This window comes from Mastomys coucha, unplaced genomic scaffold (assembly GCF_008632895.1).
Source record: "Mastomys coucha isolate ucsf_1 unplaced genomic scaffold, UCSF_Mcou_1 pScaffold22, whole genome shotgun sequence".
Classification (NCBI taxonomy): domain Eukaryota; kingdom Metazoa; phylum Chordata; class Mammalia; order Rodentia; family Muridae; genus Mastomys; species Mastomys coucha.
The window spans coordinates 69,076,171-69,097,259 of NW_022196905.1; the positions used below are offsets into that span (position 1 = coordinate 69,076,171).

Sequence of the window (21,089 nt, forward strand, 5' to 3'; positions counted from 1 at the left end):
TTTATAAATTTTAAGGAATATGACAAAAAAGATATTGTAGGTATTGAAGGGGGGTCTTTGGGAGGAGTAGTGGTACAAAAGGGAAACAAGAATGTGATTCAATTATATTTAATTGAAATGTTTTTAATTTTAACAAATTCAGATAAATTGAAATCATGTAACTTTTCTCATCATAATGCAATAAAAGTTTAAAAAAAAAAAGAAACAAATACTTTATGAGTTTGTTCACAGTACTCAGAGTAGCTAAATTAAAAGCAAACAAACAAAGCCACAGTTGAAAAGAGGTGGAGGGAAAGGTACAGAAAGTTGTTTAACAGAGAGTTTACATTAAGAGGTTGAGGAGGTTCTGTGGGCAGTAGTGACAGCTGTATTAACAGTGGGAATGTTACAATGCTGAAGTGTGCTCTTAAAATCATTATGACTGTCTTTTATCATGGAATTTTACAAAGTAAGTAACAGAATAAAGATAGTGCTTTATTTTACAAATTCTGTAAAATCTTTGGATTCAGCATTTGCTCCGAATCTTCAATTTTGACACTTCCCCAGGATTTTACTATGAGGATGAACTACCCACTGCCCTGTCCTTTCCTCTTATCTTTCCATGACTCTTTTCTGAAACTTCCCTCCGTCACTCTGTCTCTGCTTTGGGACAGTAAACACTGTAGCACCTATACGTAGTACAGACTAAAATGACAATTCAAACCAAACTTCCTGTTCCTACAGCTCACAGGCTCAAGGGTTTGTGGGAACAACTGCAGTGGCTTGTCACAGCCACTCACTTCAAGTGTATGCTCAATTCTAGTCAGTACAATTGCCCAAGTGTACTAAGGGGCTCATGTCCCTATTCTTGAGAATTTTCCCGAGTCTTTCCCACTCTACATAAATTGCTGTGGTCCTTCTTCTCAACTGACAGCCTTGGCTTACAGAGATGAGAACACTTATTTCACCAAAACCAAAAGCAAAATCCTACCTCGGATATAACATATATACTAACTAGTGTTTCCTCACCTACCCAACACTTAAAATAGAATCAGTGTCCCCTTAAGGTCTTTCTACATGCAGCAGTGAACAACAACCAAGTATGCATCTTTATTTCAGGGTGACACACCATCGCTTGCATACATGCCAATGTGTAAATGCTAAATACCTGATCTCACAGCTCCTCACTCTAGGGTGGAGGGCAGAGCCCCAATGCCTCATCTCCTCCTTCATTAATGTGCAGCTTTTCCCAGCCTGTATTGTTGAGCATACCTATCACTGCTTCTCAGCCTCCTTCAAAGTCCATAATAAACAAATGACTCTGCAGTTTCTACCTTGGCTCTGAATACTTCTTTACTCATCTGTCTGAAACACAAGACCTCACCAACCTCCTTGTAGGTCCCATCAGAAGTGGGGGTTTCTGTCTTCAGACTCTGAAACCATAACTTCACAGGATGAAGAAGAGTCCTCCTACTAATGCTGCACTGTCCCTGCCTACATTCCTTAAGCTCAAGGTGTGGAGTGAACATACCTTGATATGTCACATGGTTTATGACTTGTGGTCATGCATCAATCTTGTGGTGACTTCTGGCTCAGTATTCCCCCATAATTAGTATTCCCAAAGCACCTCTACTCAAGCCCAACACCAGGAACTCTTCCTTAGTGTTGCCTGTTTAAAATCTTTCACTAGTCTTCAGCCACTAATTCTTCGTCATATCTTAAAGCCAATCAGCTTAATTCAAGCATCCTCGTTTTTGACCCAAACCTGCCATGTTACCTACTATTAACCTAATTCCAAAATTCTTTCACCGAATTAACTTTTAAATACCAAAATATGATTCTCTTTTAGATGCAAATGAGATTTTAAATAATAAATTCAAAATAAAAATTATAAAGGATAATCAAATCTCTATCAGAAATTATTGGGAAACGAGGTATTAAAAAAAAGAGACTGTAAGAAACATACTTTGTCAGCAGCTGTCTCAGGAAGAGACTCTTCAATGCCAAGTTCTCGCCGTCTTTCAGCCCTAACTTCTGCATAACTATAAATAGAAAGAATCAAATTTTAAGTGGTTGGTCGCTTATTTAAAATGCTGCAGAGATGCAATCAATTGGTATTTGTTATGAATCTCACTTAACCATCAGTAATTTTGTACTTTCTGTATTTGCTATGCAAATCTAATACATATCTACAGCTTAATGCGTAAATTCAATCTGTGTTCTACAAATTAGGTAATCTACAAATGCTCTGTAGGAGCAAAGCATTTAAATGAAGAGAAACTAAATGACGGATGAATGATGGGCACACTACCTGGGTTTTGCTTTGCGGGAAGTGCACTGGCATTTGAATGCTGGTACAACTTTTGCTATATAGCACAATACTCAAGTCAGGTCTTACATATCTACATACTACCTATATCATATTTCTACCTATTAAGTAAGCTTAATATTCAAAAATATTAAGTATTAAAACTGGGGCAAGATCACTATCATTTATTAAAAAAAAAAATCACATAAATATTCTCTTTGGCTATTAGTACACCTTACAAATGTTCTTCAAGTTATTACCTTACTACAGTGTGAGTACAAACAATGAACTCTGGCCTTGAATTCCACTGATGGTAAGTAATATAATAATGAGTCTGAAGCCAAATCCACTGCTGTCCTTTGGTCAGGAACCTATAGTAACATGATTTGCCTTTTCCATATTGCATTACTACAAAAAAAGAAAGAAAGAAAGAAAGAAAGAAAAGAGACAAATATTTTTCATTGATCTGTACTCAGCTAGGAAGAATCTCAATTTTTTTTTAACAAAAGCTGGCATTTATATTTAACTCTTTATATAGATATAATTATTTTTTGGCTTTTTCAGAAATATGTATCAACTACAAAGAATATTTTTAAGAATCAGTTTAAGGTCCCTTAAATAATCAGAACTCCCAGATTCCAACTTTACAGTCAGTTATTGCTGATTTTATACATTTTTTTCATTCACAATAAATTCCATATACTGAAAGTCATACTGTTAACTTGCCTAGATATTTAACACATATAAAGCAACAGTTAAAAATCATAATATTTTTCCTAAAGATACTGTCATGTATGATATCTGAGGCTTTTTAATTTTAAAGGTTTAATTAACCAAAACTCAGAATAACATCACTGTTATCATTTGAAATAACTGTTTAGTAAAGTTTCTCAAACTATTTCAAATGTTAGGTTCTAAAGTATTTTAAATGATGTTAAGCAAAAATTGGGTTTTGTAATTAAATTGATTTGGGAAACTTTATGTACTTCTTTAATATACTATAAGATTTTCCTTTGTATGTTAGGACCAAGGTCAAGTATAAACCTGTACCTTCTGTATACATTTATAAAAACAATTCTAAGTCTTTTCTGTGTCTTTCATTAATAGAACAAAGCGTCTACTTGTGTGTTTTTAAATAGTTCTCAATAGAAACATTAAGATCTACTTACAGTGCTCATGACATTTTGCCAGATTTTCTAGGTCATCCACATGATAGTAATCATAGCCTGATGTTCCCAAGACTTCAAATGGCAAATAGCCTATTATTGGTGGTGCCCTAAATTATATAGTGATAATAGATATTAGTATTACAATGTTCCACAAGTTACAATACAGATAAATTCATTTGGAGAATGGGTTTAATTTTTTTCAAAATTGGATAATGAATTTCAAACTTCATTATGTTCCTCAAGTTCATTACTATCCAGAATTACATGAATATTGCCTGTTTTTTTTTTGGGGGGGGGGGGTTGGTTAAATTTAAAGGTGATGTTACCTGTGATCTAGAAATAGAAACTTCCATTCTAAACTGTGTCTAGATGTAAACTCTTCATTTGGTTCTTCAACAGTACACATTTCCTACAAACAAATTAACAAGTATAATTTAGAAGTAATTTTCTATGTCTATGAAAACATTAAATATTGTCATTATTAAATTCACTTTCATTTAGACAAATTTTTATATGTTTTAGATTTTAGTATTAAACATATGTGTAACCAGCTGGCGATACAAAGTGCTAGTCTGGAGTTTGTAAAGTCCTAAGTTTGATCCCTAAGAATTCTTCTAATCACCTGAGACAAAACCAGATAAACAGCAGCACCCAGCAGATGCCAGCTGGCCTCAGGTCAGTAGTTCCAGTCTAGTGCACTCTCACTTATTCACATGCCTAAGAGCCTACTTAGAAACTCAGGTCTTTTTTCTGGTTTGCACCTTCCATTTCTCAGTGTCTAATGGCTTCTAACTTCCCATCTCATCAATGGTGTCACTTCTGTTCATCAGAGTCTAGAATGAACACATTCTTTAATAATCAAAATAGCCAAACCAAATGTTTTCTTTTAATAAAGCTTTGTTTTTATTTATGTGTATGTATGTGTCTTTCTGTTTGTGTGTCACATGTGTACCTGTAGAGGGCAGGTGAGGGTACTGGATCCCCTACAGATGGAGTTACATCAGGTGGTGAGCTCACCATTGATGCTAAGCTCTTTGTAAGAAAAGTAAGTGTTCTTACCCAATGAGCCATCTCTCCAGCCCATAAACACTTCTAATTTGACCTTCTAGGTGTCTTAGAATCTGCCCCCCTCCCTGAGCTTTAGTGACGAAGTTTACTTCTTACCATTACTGACACCTCACCACCATGGCATCTCAGCTATCTTCCCATCCTTCAATCTGCCTCTATTCAGGGTCAGCCATGACCATCACCTTAGTAATACTCAAATATGAGCAGCAAACAACTTCCCTGAATAAAACTCTTCTATGGTTTCTCATGATGAAATCTGTTCATGGAGAAAAGCCTCAGACAGAACAAATTTCATGCCTTGCCTCTGCTTTCGTTTCTAACGTAAAATTCTGACTATTCTTTCTCTCATATACATGAAAACTGGTTTTTTTTTATTAAATATTTTCTTTATTTACATGTCATATGATATCTCCTTTCCCAGTTTCCCCTCTGAAAAAAATAAAATAAAAATAAAAAACAAAACAAACAAGCAAAAAGACCCCTGTTCCCTCCCCACTGCCCCTGCTCACCACCCCACCCTCTCCTGCTTACTGGCCCTGGCATTCCCCTCCACTGGGGCATAGAACCTTCACAGGGTCAAGGGCCTCTCATCCCATTGATGACCAACTTGGCCATCCTCTGCTATACATATGCTGCTAGAGCCATGAGTCCCACCATGCGTACTCTTTGGTTGGTGGTTTAGTCCCTGGGAGCTCTGAGGGTACTAGTTAGTTCATATTGTCGTTCATACTAAGGGCTGCAAACCCTTCAGCTCCTTGGGTCCTTTCTCTAGCTCCTTCATTGGGGACCATGTACTCAGTACAATGGATGGCTGTGAGCCTCTACTTCTGTATTAGTCGGGCACTGTCAGAGTCTCTCAGGAGAGAGCTATATCAGGCTAATGTCAGCCAGCACTTGCCGGCATCCATAATAGTGTCTGGATTTGATGACTGAATATGGGAAGGATTCCTAGGTGGAGCAGTCTCTGGATTGTCCCTCCTTCAGTCTCTGTTCCATAGTTAGTCTCTGCAACTCCTTCCATGGGTATTTTGTTCCCCCTTTTAAGAAGGAGTGAAGTATCCACACTTTGGTCTTCCTTCTTCTTGAGTTTCTTGTGGTTTGTAGATTGCACTTTGTATAATCCGATCTTCTGGGCTAATATCCACTTATCAGAGAGTGTATACCATGTATGTTCTTTTGTGATTGGGTTACCTCACTCAGGATGATATTCTCCAGATCCATCCATTTCCCTAAGAATTTCATGAAGTCATTGTTTTTAATAGCTGAGTAATACTCTATTGTGTAGATGTACCACATTTTCTGTATCCATTCCCCTGCTGAGGAACATCTGGGTTGTTTCCAGTTTCTGGCTATTATAAATAAGGCTGCTAAGGCCCTGCCTTATACTATGCTGTCACCCAAACTTTTAAATGTCATCCTGGCTTTTTTCCTGTCTCTAAGGACTGAGGCAGTTCACGTTTCTACTTCCCTACTAAACATCTGCTTACGGGATGCAAGAAATAAAAATACATAATTTAAAATCAAAGAGCAGGGGTTGGTTAAAGTGATGGCTCGGCAGGCAGTTAAGAACTGTGGTTCCTCTCTAGGCGGACTTTGGTTCAGGTCTCAGCACTGACATGGTAACTTACAACTGTATGTAACTCCAGTCTCAGGGGCATTCAGGCATGCCCTCCTCTGGCCTCCCTGGCATGCACGTGGTACGTAAACAAACATTCAGAAAAAAAATCCATACACATTAAAAAGTTAATAAAAAAGAACAAAATAGTAAATTATACCCAGTAAAGCACATTCTTCTTCTTTTCTTTTTTTTTTTTTTTAAATTCACCTAGACTTCTTTCCAACTTCTTTACTAATAGTAAAGGACACACATTAAAGACTGTAGAAAAGCAGGGCTATGGTAATACACTGCCATGCGATACCTGCAGAGAATGCAGTAAGTAACTATGGTAAATACAGAGCTCAAACATATTTACTAACTCACTGGCCACAACTACTTCAATATTGGTAGAAGTTTCAGCCTTCTGAAGATAACAAAAATCTCACAAAACCAAATCTCATATTATGAACTAGAATGCACTAGAGCAATTAAAATCAGAAACATACCTTGATGAACTGAGGTGTAGCTAATCTGACAGTAGCTACGAAACAAACTCTATCTTCATAAGAAGGCCTATGTGTGCGTTGTATAGTTCCTTCAAAACCATTATGTGTTGAAGTTGATACTAAAATAGCAAGGAGACATGTATCATTGGTTAATCCAGTAACATATACTCATTACTGATATTTAAGCATCTAAGAGCTTGGAAAAATAAAAACAGCCAGTTAAAATACATTATAAAAGAAACATTTTAACTCACCACTGTTTAAAGATTTAAAATTTCCTATAAATCTCACATATTCATAGGTGGATGGCTCCTTTGGGTCTATTGTTCCTCGAAGCATGTGACAACAGAATTCTAACTGATTTTTTGCTGAAATAAGTGATAAAAAGTTGGGTAAGTTCTCAGTCATTTTCTCCCACATAAGTGTTCCACTGCACTTCATTAAGACCATTAACAGCAGAGTACCACAGGACTGCAACCAGCACAGGCCAACAACTAATCTCCATTTCATTTCTTCTCCTGTCCCACTTTTCATTCTAATTTCACAAAAATATTTTGCTCTCCATTTAAAGCTAACACTCTCCTTTATTTAAAGCTAATGCCTCCCTTTCTTTGCTATCACTGTTGTCTTTTGGTGGGGTCTCTCTCAGTAACAGTCTGGCCTGGACTATGTAGCTTCCTTGCTTCAGGCTTCCAGGTGTTAAAATTACTGGTGGTTCCCATCTTTACCTTCAAGAGTAGTCTCTTTCATTTTCTTTAGGACCAGGGCCATGCCACTTGCTATTCATCCCTTTAGCAACTGCAAACTCTGTGGTTCTTTACAATTTTAAATCTGATCAGGTCTTCCATCATTACACGAAGCATTTTTATGCTAATTTATTAACAGGTCCAGAGAACTCACTCCATCCATTTTAAATGCACCCTTGTTTCCATGTCTTCATTCCTCTACCGTTATCTCACCTTCAGAGCAATGTCTCTCCCAAAAATTACTGACATTCACACTGTAAAAACCACTCAAGTGGTTTTTCTCATTCTTTCTACCTAGTCTTACAACTTGATCTACCCACTTATCAATCATGGTTTTTCCTCGATCTTTACTTCTAGTGTTAACTATACAGTTGCCCTTTTCAAAATTCTCATCCTTGATTTTTCCCCTTCTAACTACAAACCACCCACCCAAATGGCCTTCACGGGTTCTCTATTGTGTAAAGAATAAAATTAAACACTACAGGATGGATACAGGTCCTTTATAACTGCCTCATCTCCTTCACAATCATATCATCTGTACCCACCCACTGCCATTGCAGCTAAAATAGCCTACTACATTTTCTAGGCAAAGTATCTTAGCCCGTGGACTCTTCCTTCCAGGGCTTTCAGAGGCCATCAGCACGCTGCTGAGCTAAGACTTGTCAGATCCTGAAAGCAGGAGGACTATTTTCCTTGCAGAAGCTTGTTACGCAGTTGTCCAAGCAGCTTTGCTCCTGAGGGTCCCTGAAAGCAGCTCTGCTCCTTGTCCTTTGGGACCTGAGTGCCAACTTTCTACTTCTCCTTTCTCTACACTTTTACCTCAAGTAACACCATTCACTCTGTGACTTCAAATACTGCCTAAAGCTATAAAATTGATTTCTATATTAAATCCAGCCCAAATCTTTTTTCTAAGTACTATATTAGAATGGTCTAAGGACCCATGTAAAGCAAATCTGACTGTAAACAACTATATCCAGGCTCCAACTAAATCTCCATGTCTAACTTTTTATAATCCCTTCTGAAAGAAAATCCATTCTTAACGTGGATATACACATGTACATATTTTTTATGTATATATTAAGTATATGTATCTTAGTTCTTGATATTATAGAATCTGAAGACACAAATAGAATTTTTTAACTTAACTAATATCACTACTACCAGACAAAATTTAAAGCTAATTAAAAATAATAAAAAAGGGCTGGAGAAATGGCTCAGAGGCTAAGAGCACTGGCTGCTCTTCCAGAGGTCATGAGTTCAATTCCCAGCAAACACATGGTGGCTCACAACCTTCTATGGGGGGATCTGATGTCCTCTTCAGGCAGGCAGATACATATGCAGCAGAACACTTATACATTAAATAAATACAACTTAAAAATAATAATAATAATAAAAAAATCTAATAACTAATTGGGCACACAAAAAGAATTATATATATATAAATATATACACATGCACATATACACACATATAGATACATATATATACACACATACATATATACACATACATACATATACACACACACACACACACACACACACACACACACACAAAATTTAGACACACAATACTTTCTTTGTTTTGTGTTTTGGCTTGGTTTGGTTTGGTTTGTTTGGGCATGTGCATTCTAGGTGAGTACTTCAACACTGTCCGAACAAAGGACCACAGCTAGTAGTGCTACCATGGGAGGCTCTAGACACTGTAGGAGGATGGCAACCTGGAGGAGACAGGCCATGGCAGATATGTCCCTAAGCCCTTCCTTCCTTCCTCTTTCTGCTTTCCCAGGTGTCATGTAAACAGCCGTGCTCTACCAAGTCCTCCTCAGCATGTGAGACATCACTAAACAATGAACCCAAATAAATGTGTCCCGTCACTGTGTCTAGTGTGGAAGAGACTGTGAAGGAAACCTGTACAGCAAGACTGAAGGCAGTCAAAATTCCAGTCAACTGCTAGCCCAACCTATAGAAACTTCTCACTACTTGATGGTTTTTGTTACTTGATGGCAGGAACTATTTTTTTTAACTATATTTGGTGCTCTAAAAATCATATTAAACATATCCAGTAAAGATTATTTCATTAAATAGAATAAGATTTCATTTAAAATGTGGCCAATTTCCATCTTTTTATACACTACAGTTTTTTGGCATAATTGTGATCAATTTCTTATAACAAACAAGATGAGACCTCACTGTACACTAGAATAGATTTGGTATCTTCAAATGAACACAAATCATATATATAGGTATATATATATATATATATATATATATATATATATATATACACACACACACACACACATACACACACACACACCCCTTTTAAAAGCACTTGACAAAGTCCATGAAATAGTGATATTTTAATTTAGTTAAGCATGTTTTGGTCTTCATAAACTTACAGAAGTAAAGCATAATGCTTGCCCAATATAAGATTGGCATCCCTGCTGAGTAGCATCTACTTACATTTTAAGTACTCAGGGGTTAATGAGTCACTTTCCAGCAGATGAGTAGAGAGTATCTTATAAACCTCTGAATGTTCTCCCTCTGGGATAAAATTAAATATACTTTGATCCACAAGATCAGACTGAAAAGTAAAAAAATTAAAAATTATACAGCAGCACTTTGTGAGGCATTTATCTCTAACACATCTAGTAGCTATTATGTAACAGAGGTGCATGCGCTTAATCTTGAATTACCCATAAAAAAAAAATCAATAAAGTTAAGCTACAAATTCACATTAAAAGATTGAGATTGAGAACTTGGAGAAAGCTAACATACCAGGCATCAGATTCATGATCAATGTGATCCTGAAAGCCAGACACAGTATTCAAAAACCTTAGTTTCACCAAATTTAAACATTGTAAAATATAATGGAACTGAGAAATTTAAGAAAATTATAGGCTCTAAGCCACAGCCTTGTAATTTATGCAAACCACTGTTAAATGGTGACATCATACACAAATCCAGAAATAATGACAAGCTACGTGAAGGAGATCTGACATCACTATCTCTGCGACAGTCCAACGTCTCCTCCCATTTTTATTTCACCTTTTCCATGCATCTATTCTGTATCACACTGCCAAAGCCCTGTGTAAAATGGACAGCCAGTACGTAATTATCATTATTATAGCTGTTTATTATCCAATAATCAACAGTTGTCTGACAAATGTCAGGAAACTTTAACAGGTGATGGCTGTGGACTCAAAGAATATGATGCTCCTATCCTTGAGTAGCCGTTGACAGGGAGACCTCAGCAGCCTCACCTTTCCTGCAGCTTCTCACTTTCCAAACTGCTCTAATTATAGGACAAGGAGGTAGAGCTATGGTGGCAAAGCAGATGCCCTTTCCTTTTGTATCTGAATAGCTCTAATTTCTAAAACAAACTAAGGAAAAAAAACAAATCATGGGAGAAAGTGTGATTTACCATCTTCCATGTTTACATAACTTCTGCTTTTCTCTATGGTCAAAGTCTTCTCTACTACATGAAAGTGGAGTAGCTTTGGCAAACTCCACATCATTGTCTTGCATTTTCCAAGAACAGTTCAGATCACTTCCTTTAAGAAAGCATGCCTGCTACTAGAAACCTAGCCAAGTACTCTCAGCCAGTGAGGTCATGGATCTTACTGGAGAACCTACTGTAATCACTTTACTAGGTCAGCACACTACTTAACTGCATCCTAAAACTTATCCTTATATAAACACGTAAGTGTAGCTCTCACCCCTCACCAAAAAGTGTCTGTTTGCAGCAGCAGACAGAGACCATTATAAAGAAAAGTGTTAAAATGCAGACAATTTACTGTGGTGTGCCCAACCCCAATGGATACATCTACAACATGACCCCTGCGCCTAAAGCTCAGGGAACATCTCAGAAGAAAGGAATGAAAGATTTAAGAGTCTGAGGACCAGGAAGTCAGCTGTGAGATTGTGTCTCCTATAATGACAAGAAAGCTCTATCAATGACATCCTTACAGTATTGCTGCCTAAAAAAGACTTATACAATGATAACACCAGTAGATATGCTACTATGAAAGGGAGAACTCTCATAGAGCCCTACATCTAAAAGAGAACTATAAACTACTAACGACTACAGAGAGAATGAGAATTAAACTTTCACAGGGATGAGCCCAGTAACTGATATTCAATACCAAAAGGTCATCCCTAAGATAATATATACACAAACAACACTGGCTTTGTGTGTCAACTTTACACAAGCTGGAGTTATCACAGAGAAAGGACTCTCCCTTGAGGAAATGCCTCCATGAGATCGAGCTGTAAGGCACTTTCTCAGTTAGTGATCAAGGATGGGAAAGCCCATCATGGGTGGAGCCACCCCTGGGCTGGTAGTCCTGGGTTCTATAAGAAAGCAAGCTGAACAAGCCAGGGGAAGTAAGCCAGTAAGTAACATCCTTCCATGGCCTCTGCATCAGCTCCTGCTTCCTGACCTGATTATATATACAATCAAAGAAAAGGAAATCATCAATTTGAAATGGAGTAAGCAGGGACATGGGAGGAATTAAAAGGAAGAGAATGGAGGGAGAAATGTGCTTCTATTTTAAATATTTTTTAAAAATTCAAAAAATCACATCCTTCAAAACAGCATATCAAAACTCAAACCACAAATACAAATAAATTCCTTTAGAACTGATGACTCATATTTATGCCCAAAGGGGAGTATTTGTTCTTTAAATGTATATATCTTGTTGCTCCATAATGACTAAAATGGTCCTATCTTTTATACCTTTATCTTCTTCCCTGCCAATTAAGGTACATTAAACTCTGTGCCTTAGATATAAATAAAGAAAATTATCTGGGACCAAGGAGTCATTTGATAATAGCTTAAGAGATAACCATACCAAAACCACATCTGTATTTTAATGAGCAATTCTTCTGGAAAGGTAAAAAGCCATTAGTGCTAAAATAACGATGAACATTTCTTGCATTTGAATAACTAGATGCTAGAAAATCATCTTTTACTGACAAAGTATAAATATTTAAGCACAGATCAGAATGCATAACATAGTCTTGATAAAAAATAAATAAATCTGAAATAAGAACTAAAATGTCAATTGAGAACTAGTTTTCTGCCAACAACATTTTCTAGTTTTATTTCTCCACATTATGATTGCAGTTATCTAACCTTGTTCTTCTATCTATACACAGGCATCAGCTGCTTCCTCAAAGATAAGAACATAAATGAAGAGCCAAGAGTACAATCACAAGTAGTGCTTCACCACTGCTTCATGCAGTGTCAAACTTTCCATTAACCACTACTCCTCATATTCTGTTGATCACTGCACTTAAAGTTAACACATTTTGACATTAAAAAAAAGTCATTGGCATTATGTCCCCCAGTGAACACATACAACAGGTCCACTCAGTTACCAAGTACAACTCAAATGGAAGAAAAGAAAACGTGTTCGCACTCTCCCGTTTTTAGAAAAAAAAAAGAAAAAAGAAAATGCCAGCTCTCTGGATTCTTTCACTCCTGCAATTATTTTCATGAGAAAGAGATACCTGGTGCCCTTCTCTGTAATTCTAAAATTAATTCTAAAGGATAAAAGCTTCTTCAAAAGTAGGAGGGAATGGTCAAGTGAAGCTGTACTGAGGGATTACTACTAACGTCAAATACTTGGTGTCTTCAGACTTGTCAGGTTGTCCATTTCAAGATGTAATTAAACTATCCCACACAAAAGATCCACCAGCAGTGGGTTAAGAACATTCACTGGCTGTTCTTCCAGAGGATCCAGATTCAATTTCCAGTACCCACATAGCAGCTCACAATTGTCTATAACATTAGTTCCAGAGAATCTTGATGCCCTCTGTTCAAATTAGGAAAGTATTTTTTTAAGTTTTATTTATTATTTATTTAATGGGTATGTGTGTTCCAAATTATATATATGAGCACCACATGTGTGCACTGCTGATCCCCAGAACTAAGCCACCTGATGTGAGTGCTGGGAAACCTGGGTCCTCTCCAAGAACATCAAGGGCTCTTCACTAATTAGCCATCTCTCAAGGCCCTAAGAAACATATTAAAAGGAATAATTAAGATGGCCAACTACCCAATTCATTTTTATTAATTCAATAAGTAATTACTGAGTGGTTCTGAAAAACCAGCCAGTATTCTTACAAATAAGGAGATACAAATTCCTGGCTTTAGCACTGTACAACTACACTACTGTAAAACAAAACAAAACACATAACTATACTCATTTTCAATTAATCATATCTTGGTCTTATAAAGGGATTAATTCCTTGGAATTTACCATTCTTTTGTTAAATGACGATGTTTTATTGCTGTTGCTTTTTTTGTTTTTGTTTTTGTTTTTTTTTTTTTTTTTTTTTTTTTTTTGGTTTTTCGAGACAGGGTTTCTCCGTATAGCTCTGGCTGTTCTGGAAAACTCACTCTGTAGACCAGGGTGGCCTCGAATTCAGAAATCCACCTGCCTCTGCCTCCCAAGTGCTGGGATTAAAGGCGTGTCCGCTGTTGTTTTTGAAAAGCTGGGGAGGGAACACAGGGCTATGTGTATGCTAGGTAAGTGCTCTACCAATGAAACTACAGTCCAGGCTTTTAGCACCCCCTCTCCTGTTCACCAGGTTTTCTTACTAGGCAAATATTTTTAAAAAGACTTCTGAAAAGTTCAAATAAAGCTCAAATTTAAAGAATGATTTGAGAGTAAAGCATGAGACTTCAGTAACATATATAAATACATTGGCATAAACAGAGAGAATATTCACTTGATCCAATCTTCTCTCTGCCCATGAGAAATTACTTATATATTACTGCAGTCTCATGCTTTACTCTCAAATCATTCTTTAGATTTGGGCTTTATTTGTACTTTTCAGAAGAAAGCCCTCAGAAAGGCAGTAAAGTCAAGTCACTTTTAGAAACAAGTACACTAGGCTAGAGAGATGGCGCAGTATTTAAGAGTACTGACTGCTGCTCTTCCGGAGTCCAGACCTGAGTTCAGTTCCCACCACCCACATCAGGCAGCTCACAACAACCTGTAACCCCAGCTCCCGGGATCCAGCACCTTTCTCTGCCTTGGCGGTACCCATAAGGAAATGGCATAGAAACACAGTCACATATACATACCAATAAAACTTAAAATTAATACGAAGATAGTGCAATGCTTACTGCCTGACTTTCAGTAAACAGTTTTCCTTGTACTGTCTGGCATTTTTAATGTAGAGTCCACTCTATATATTCAGGTAATAAGCAGCAGAGAAATCAGAGGGAAGGGAATACTGGTTTTTGTCTGTCTGCTTTGGTTTTTGTTTTTATTTTTTCATATTCTTAAAAAGAAATATTTACAGGTTGGTTTACTTTGCACTGTTGTAAATTTTTAAAGAATGAACATTTCAGGAGTAATTTAAAAATATTAGAATTTTCATATCAGAAGCCCATCTTATATAAATACACATTATATAAAAATTTCAAATCATTTCAAAATCCTTTAGTTGTAGATAGCACTTAGCCTAGTGTTCAATACAGAATGAATGCTCAATAATTATGGGTTGAGTAAAAAAGCAAACACAATTAAAGTATTTACCATGTCAATCAAAATTTCAATGTAGTTCTAATTCTTCACTCACTGAGAAAGCAGAAAAAGCTCTCAATGACTGAAACCCTAGGAAATGTGTATTTTGACATGGACCTGGGCCATGGGGAGTTGGCAAATCTGTTATGCATATAGGCCAGGCTGAAGAGAAATGGCAAAGCTTTCCTCTGGAGTCTGAGTGTTTATAAAGGATCAATCCATGTGTACAAAGATTAGTACCCTCAGCTTCTTCCTCCTGAATATATTCAGCCTGAGACTGACTGCTCTCCTGGAGGAACCAACCAGGACTAGCTAACCACTCCCCTAGTACTGTACCCAGGTTCTGAGTTATGGAGGGAGCAGGAGCAGAACCCTAAGGATGCCATACTCATTATACATGTTTTCGTGTCTGTTCCTCCTTCATCCCTGCACTGCTCCTAGTTAGGGTTCTAACCCATACTAAACATCATTGAGCTACAGTCTCAACCCAGGGCACCCACTTTAACTCACACTGCACACAAGTTCTGCATCCACTATTTATAGTCTTTGTAAGTCACTCTTTTGAGAAAATTATTTACTAGTTCTGCTAATAGCAAGAAGTATCTCAGTAGAAATTTGGCTAGAAGATTTTTTTGTCTTGCTTTTTGTTTGATATAATATTTTCATCAGGCTAAAAGGCAAGCACTACAAAGTTGGCATTAAAATGCAAAGGGAAGAACAGCAGGTTAAATTACTAGGTGCTATGGATGAAGAACTTAGGACTGGTTTGTGAAACAGCAACACTAATACAAAAACACACCTGGAATTTGTATCCCAACCCTTCAACCACTGTTCAAATATCACTCTCAAGGACTACTTCCTAGTGAATTCTAATATGTTATATAGACATTAAATAATAGAGATTATAGGATTTTCATACTTACTGGTAAATGTTCAAGTAATGAAGTTACACTCTCAGATACATATATTATACTTCCATCTGTCATGATCGCTAAAAAAAAACCATCAAGAGCCTGAAATTAAACATAATGGTCAGTTAAGGGAAAAGAACAAAGCACTTTCCTGGATAGAAACAAGATAAATGACAAAGGATGTATTGTGGAACTATTCAGAGTACAGTCAAAATGACAGCAGTCAAAATTGCTGTCAGTATATTAATTTTTGTGATTTTTTTGATGTTTCTAAGGGAAAAATATTACTCTGGCTATCTATTAGAAGCTGGTTTCTAAAGGTAAGAAATCAATGTTCTGCCTCTACACTGCATACACACATTCTATGACATGCTCTGTAATAAGTCCAGTATAGTGGGTATCTGGAGATGCTCACATCTCATAACATATACACAGAAGTATGAGCCTGAAGTGTAGGAATGTAACGAAGGAACAGAGATTAAGCACCCCCCCCCCAAACTAAGCTGAGCCTGAATCTTATAAAGCCTAAACTCTTTTTTTTTGTTGTTTTTTTGTTTTTTTGTTTTTTTGAGACAGAGTTTCTCTGTGTAACCATGGTTGTCCTGGAACTCACTCTGTAGACCAGGCTGGCCTTGAACTCAGAAATCCTCCTGCCTCTGCCTCCCAAGTGCTGGGATTAAAGGCGTGCGCCACCACCACCCAGCAAGCCTAAACTCTTGAAAAAGGTATCTTTATTCTGTACATAAAAGAAAGTCAGCAGAAGGTTTTGTATAAGGGAGCTATATTCCAGTATTTGTAGTTTGGAAGAAATATATAAAACAAAGAATTCAGTCAAGAAAACCTGCCTTGGGATAATCATAAAATTAATGAGACCAAATGAAATTAGCAGTAGGAGGAAAGGGAAGGATTAACACACGTGCTAAGAAATACAACTATCTTCAGGAGAAGACCCAGCATGCCTTCTGACAACCTCAGCCATCACAGCAGTGGGAGCTCAAAAGGTGAGACCTTCAATAAAGAAGCAGGCCAAAGATAAAGCTTCAAAGAATCACTGAAATATGAGCATGAAGAGACAGAAAAGAGCCAGAGAAATGACAAAGGCAAAAACTGGTGTGGAGAGAGCTGGACAAGGAAGAGGGACAGGACAGAGACCAGAAAGGACAAGGGACAAGACAATGAGCAAGTCCTGTGATTTTTCAGAGAGTAATGCCAACAGGAAGGCAAGTCACAATGAATTTAAAACAAATAGATAATAAGAGGCCATTACAACTTGTTCATAAACCTGACAATGAAGTAACAGAGGAAGGACAATTATTTTAAAGGACTCATGTACCAAAGAACATACTGAAAACCAAAAACACTAAAGCAAAGAGTAACATTTGTAGGCTAAAGGAGAGAAAGATCAAGAATACAACTTGAAAGTTATTTAGCTACACAGCTCTCTTAGAGGCTCACTGCCTTTGGTAAGAACTGAATGTCTCTGTCATCCTTGTGACATGTGTGACACATAAAGGATGGGAACAGGGGTCAAAGCAACCACTCGAAGCTGCTTTTTATTTTTGTTGTTGTTGGTGGTGGTGGTGATATGGGAGAGCGCGCGTGTGTGTGTATGTGTGTGTGTGTGTGTGTGTAAAGGTGTCTTGAAATAGCTTCCATAGCTTAGACTGGCCTTGAACTCTGGTGACCCACCATGTCCAGCTCAATTTATTACTATTACAGCTGTTTGTAGTGATAGCAAATGAATGTAGGGCCTCAAAAATCCTAAGTGCTCTGTCAAGAAACTATATCCCAGTCTCTAGCTGCTTTTATTGTATAATAAAGGATATTCTTCTTCACCTCTTCTCTACTACTACCAGGAGAGAGATGGGTCCCAGAGACAACTTATTTTTAATAATTACTTATTTTCTAGAACAACTCAAACAAATCTATTTTTAGATAACCAGTGGTTTGAAATCTATAATTGAAGCCAACTCTTCCAGTATCATCCTATTACAATTTAATCAGTAATTACTTGATTGCTACTGTGCAGAGTCAAATTCATGCAAAGAAAAAAAACCTATGCTTTCTCACATGAAAAGACCATCAATTTTGAAAGCAAATAATCTTTCACTACGATGACAATACTTGCTGTTAAGACACTGCTAGGATCCACAGGGTATCTCTCTGTGAAGACAATGAACTGCAATGAAAACTTTAGTAATTTAGCCCACTTCTACAGGTAAAGACTGCTTTTTTCTCTTGCCGAGAAGAGCTTCAACGGCTTGCCAAGTCATGGAAATCTTTTGAGGAGAGGAAGAGAAGTTCCTTGAGAAGGGTGACTGGAGAAATGTGGCAGACTATTCCACAGCATGTGTGCTATTCCTGTCCTCTTACTCTATGAACAAAGGAAAACTGTTCATTGCTTTGAACTCCCTGCCTTTCACCTACATCATCTTCCTGGTAACAGTGATTACTTAGTCTGAGGAAGATTAGAATGGTAATTACAGAGAATGGGAGCTAAGTTCCCCACGGATCTTTAGCAAAGAGGCTAACACAGTGTGAGCACTTGTCCTAGACTGTAGGGAAAACTATGGTGCCAAGGGGACAGAAATGTATAACCAGAGAGGACTTTAACAAAATTACTCTGTCCTGCCACACCTACTCCCAGTCCTCCAGTAAATTACTCCTCTCAGGCAACAGGGATGAGAGAGAGAAGGCACAGGAGCATTCAAAGAACGGAGAGGCAACACAAGTGTATTAAGACCTAGGCTCTACTTAGGACTAGTTAGACTTTGGGAGAGGGGGTAAACAAGCTTCAGCTTCTCTGGGTATAGTCAGTAAAGAACAAGTTGAGTTACATGGCCTCAGCTCCTGTACCAACAACACTAACACGTTAAGTAGATGGTCTACGCTCTTGTAGCTGCAATGCTAACATATTAAGATAAAGCCCACATCTGAAATTCAGCTGAAAATGGGAAGGGCCTGCCAACTCATCTATAATCAACATAATTGCCTAAGAGTAACACAATTTCATTATAGTCTTGCCAGTCAGTATTTATTTGACTTTACCTAAATAAAACCAGACTATTTTATAAACAAATCCAGTTTGTTATGATTACAATCTTAATACTCAATCAGAAAACACAAACTTGAAGTATGTAAAATCGCAAGTGTGCAAACATCTGGTTGAGGATATAAGATGTATACCTATATACAAATTCTTCATGTTGGCCTATTAGTGTTAAAAAATAAATCTACTCAATACATACAAAAACTTTAAAAATATTTGGGCTACCAAGATAGCTCAATGGGTAAAAGTGCTTGCTGCCAGGCCTGGCAACTTGAGTTCAATCTTTAGAATCACATGGTGAAAGGAGAGAACCAACTCCCACAAGTTGTTCTCTGACCTCCAAACGTGTGCTGGGGCAAGAATTTACTCATAGACATACAAGTAAATAAACAAATGTAGCAAAAAATTAAAAATATTCTGTATATATTAAAAGTAAATAGAACATTGTTCAGTTATGTGAATCTAAAATCCAAGGATAATTATGAAAGAATTAACTTACATTTTCAAGTTTTTTAATATATTTTCTATGTTTTTTATAGTGTTTTAACATCACTAGAATTTTTTATTTATTTTCTTTTACAATTTATCTGTGTATGTATGTAGTACACAGACAGACCTTGGCAATTAATATAAAAGCTTCCTATTATGAAGAAAAAAACCTGAAGTTAACAATTTCCTATTTAGCCTATTAGTAAAATAGGTGCATTAAAAAAATCAATAAAATAATTATTTTTAAATCTGTTACAAACTTTTCATGCCAATAAAGATAGATTAAGTGGCTTATACTACACCAGAAAATTTTATTGAATGAACAATTGTACTAGGATTATAATATAAAGAAGAATGAATTTTCTTTCTTGTTGTAGAGACTGGCTTGTGTATATACTTTTTATAAACACATATTTAAAGAGATACTTTTATACATTGTCATGTATTCTTCTTTTAAGAGAAAAAAAAAACTAATAAAATTAAGACTGTTCCTTGAGTTGTATGTCAACTATACCTAACTTAAAGAGCTGGTCTCATTCAATTGCTCATCTCAGAGGCAGTGCCTGTAATAGTAGCTGAGGGCACGGTAACCTTGTAGTGCATCCCAGGAGAAGCACTATCTACCTATATGACATGGGCAAGTTTCTTGACAACCCTGTCCTACACTTCCTTTTATGGAACACCTTCTTAAAGCAACCAGTTATGAGAATTTCATGAGTTAACAGGAGAAAAGTATTTCTCCTTCAATTTTAAAGTATAGGTTTAAATGCTTACGTTATACCTATACAAATTTTAACCAGTAATTTCTAGTGCATCTTCAGACAGAATTTACTAATTGTTACACCGCACAGTACTTACTAAAACCTGTTTTACTTTGCTTCAGACCCTAGTTAATATAAAAAAGCCATTGAAGAGCCGGGCAGTGGTGGTGCACGCATTTAATCTCAGCACATGGGAGGCAGAGGCGGGCGGATTTCTGAGTTCAAGGCCAGCCTGGTCTACAGAGTGAGTTCCAGGACAGCCAGGGCTACACAGAGAAACCCTGTCTCAAAAAAACAAAAAACAAAAAACAAAAAACAAAAAACAAACAAACAAAAAAAAGCCATTGAGATATAGTTATTATATTATATTTACATACATAATTCAGATAAACTATTTGCCTAACAATTTCACTTCTTAGATGTACTGATTTCCCCACATGCTGCCAGGCCAGCTTCAGCACCCTTATCACCCCAGTCATTCTCCCTTACCCTCTTGAGTACCAGGAGGGGTGCTTTGATGACTTTTCTTACCTACAAAGTAAACCTGCTATTGTAAGTTTCCATGACACTTGATACTGAGTTCTGACTGGTTTCTGTGCATAAATGAAACTACATTATTCTATCCAAGAAAAGATAAAAAAAAAGTAGAAAAGTAAAGCTATTAGGTATGAACGTTCCAAGACTTTTGTGTATATTTGACAGGGAGATGTTATGCCCGATATACAAGCAAAAACTATTCTCAATTATTCTTAAAAGCAATTCTGTCACAGAACATCACTTGCTTCCTTTTAAAAGTGTCTACTTACAGAATAATTACCTTTCAACACATATTCTCATTTGAAAACCACATCATTTATTACCATCTGTGTTCATTTTTGGCAGGTGTCCAGCAGGATGCTGTTAGAGACTAAACACTGTGTCCTACAGAATTTATGTCAAAACCTAACTTCCCATTGTGCTGTA

At 36.9% G+C, this 21,089-nt stretch overlaps 1 protein-coding gene across 7 annotated transcripts in view; it reads right to left on the bottom strand.

The window, feature by feature from the left end:
• Positions 1-21,089, bottom strand: part of Clock (clock circadian regulator) — a 78,370-nt gene that overhangs the window by 22,657 nt on the left and 34,624 nt on the right. For 6 of the 7 annotated variants that reach the window (XM_031342782.1, XM_031342781.1, XM_031342780.1 and 3 more), the window contains 8 exons: positions 15,840-15,929; positions 9,839-9,959; positions 6,882-6,995; positions 6,628-6,746; positions 3,783-3,865; positions 3,457-3,563; positions 2,548-2,695; positions 1,946-2,021 (listed from right to left, as the gene is read on the bottom strand). In XM_031342782.1, coding sequence (XP_031198642.1) covers positions 1,946-2,021; positions 2,548-2,695; positions 3,457-3,563; positions 3,783-3,865; positions 6,628-6,746; positions 6,882-6,995; positions 9,839-9,959; positions 15,840-15,929 — 858 coding nt within the window. The remainder of the gene's footprint in view (positions 1-1,945; positions 2,022-2,547; positions 2,696-3,456; positions 3,564-3,782; positions 3,866-6,627; positions 6,747-6,881; positions 6,996-9,838; positions 9,960-15,839; positions 15,930-21,089) is intronic. The other variant, XM_031342783.1, reaches the window with a different exon arrangement.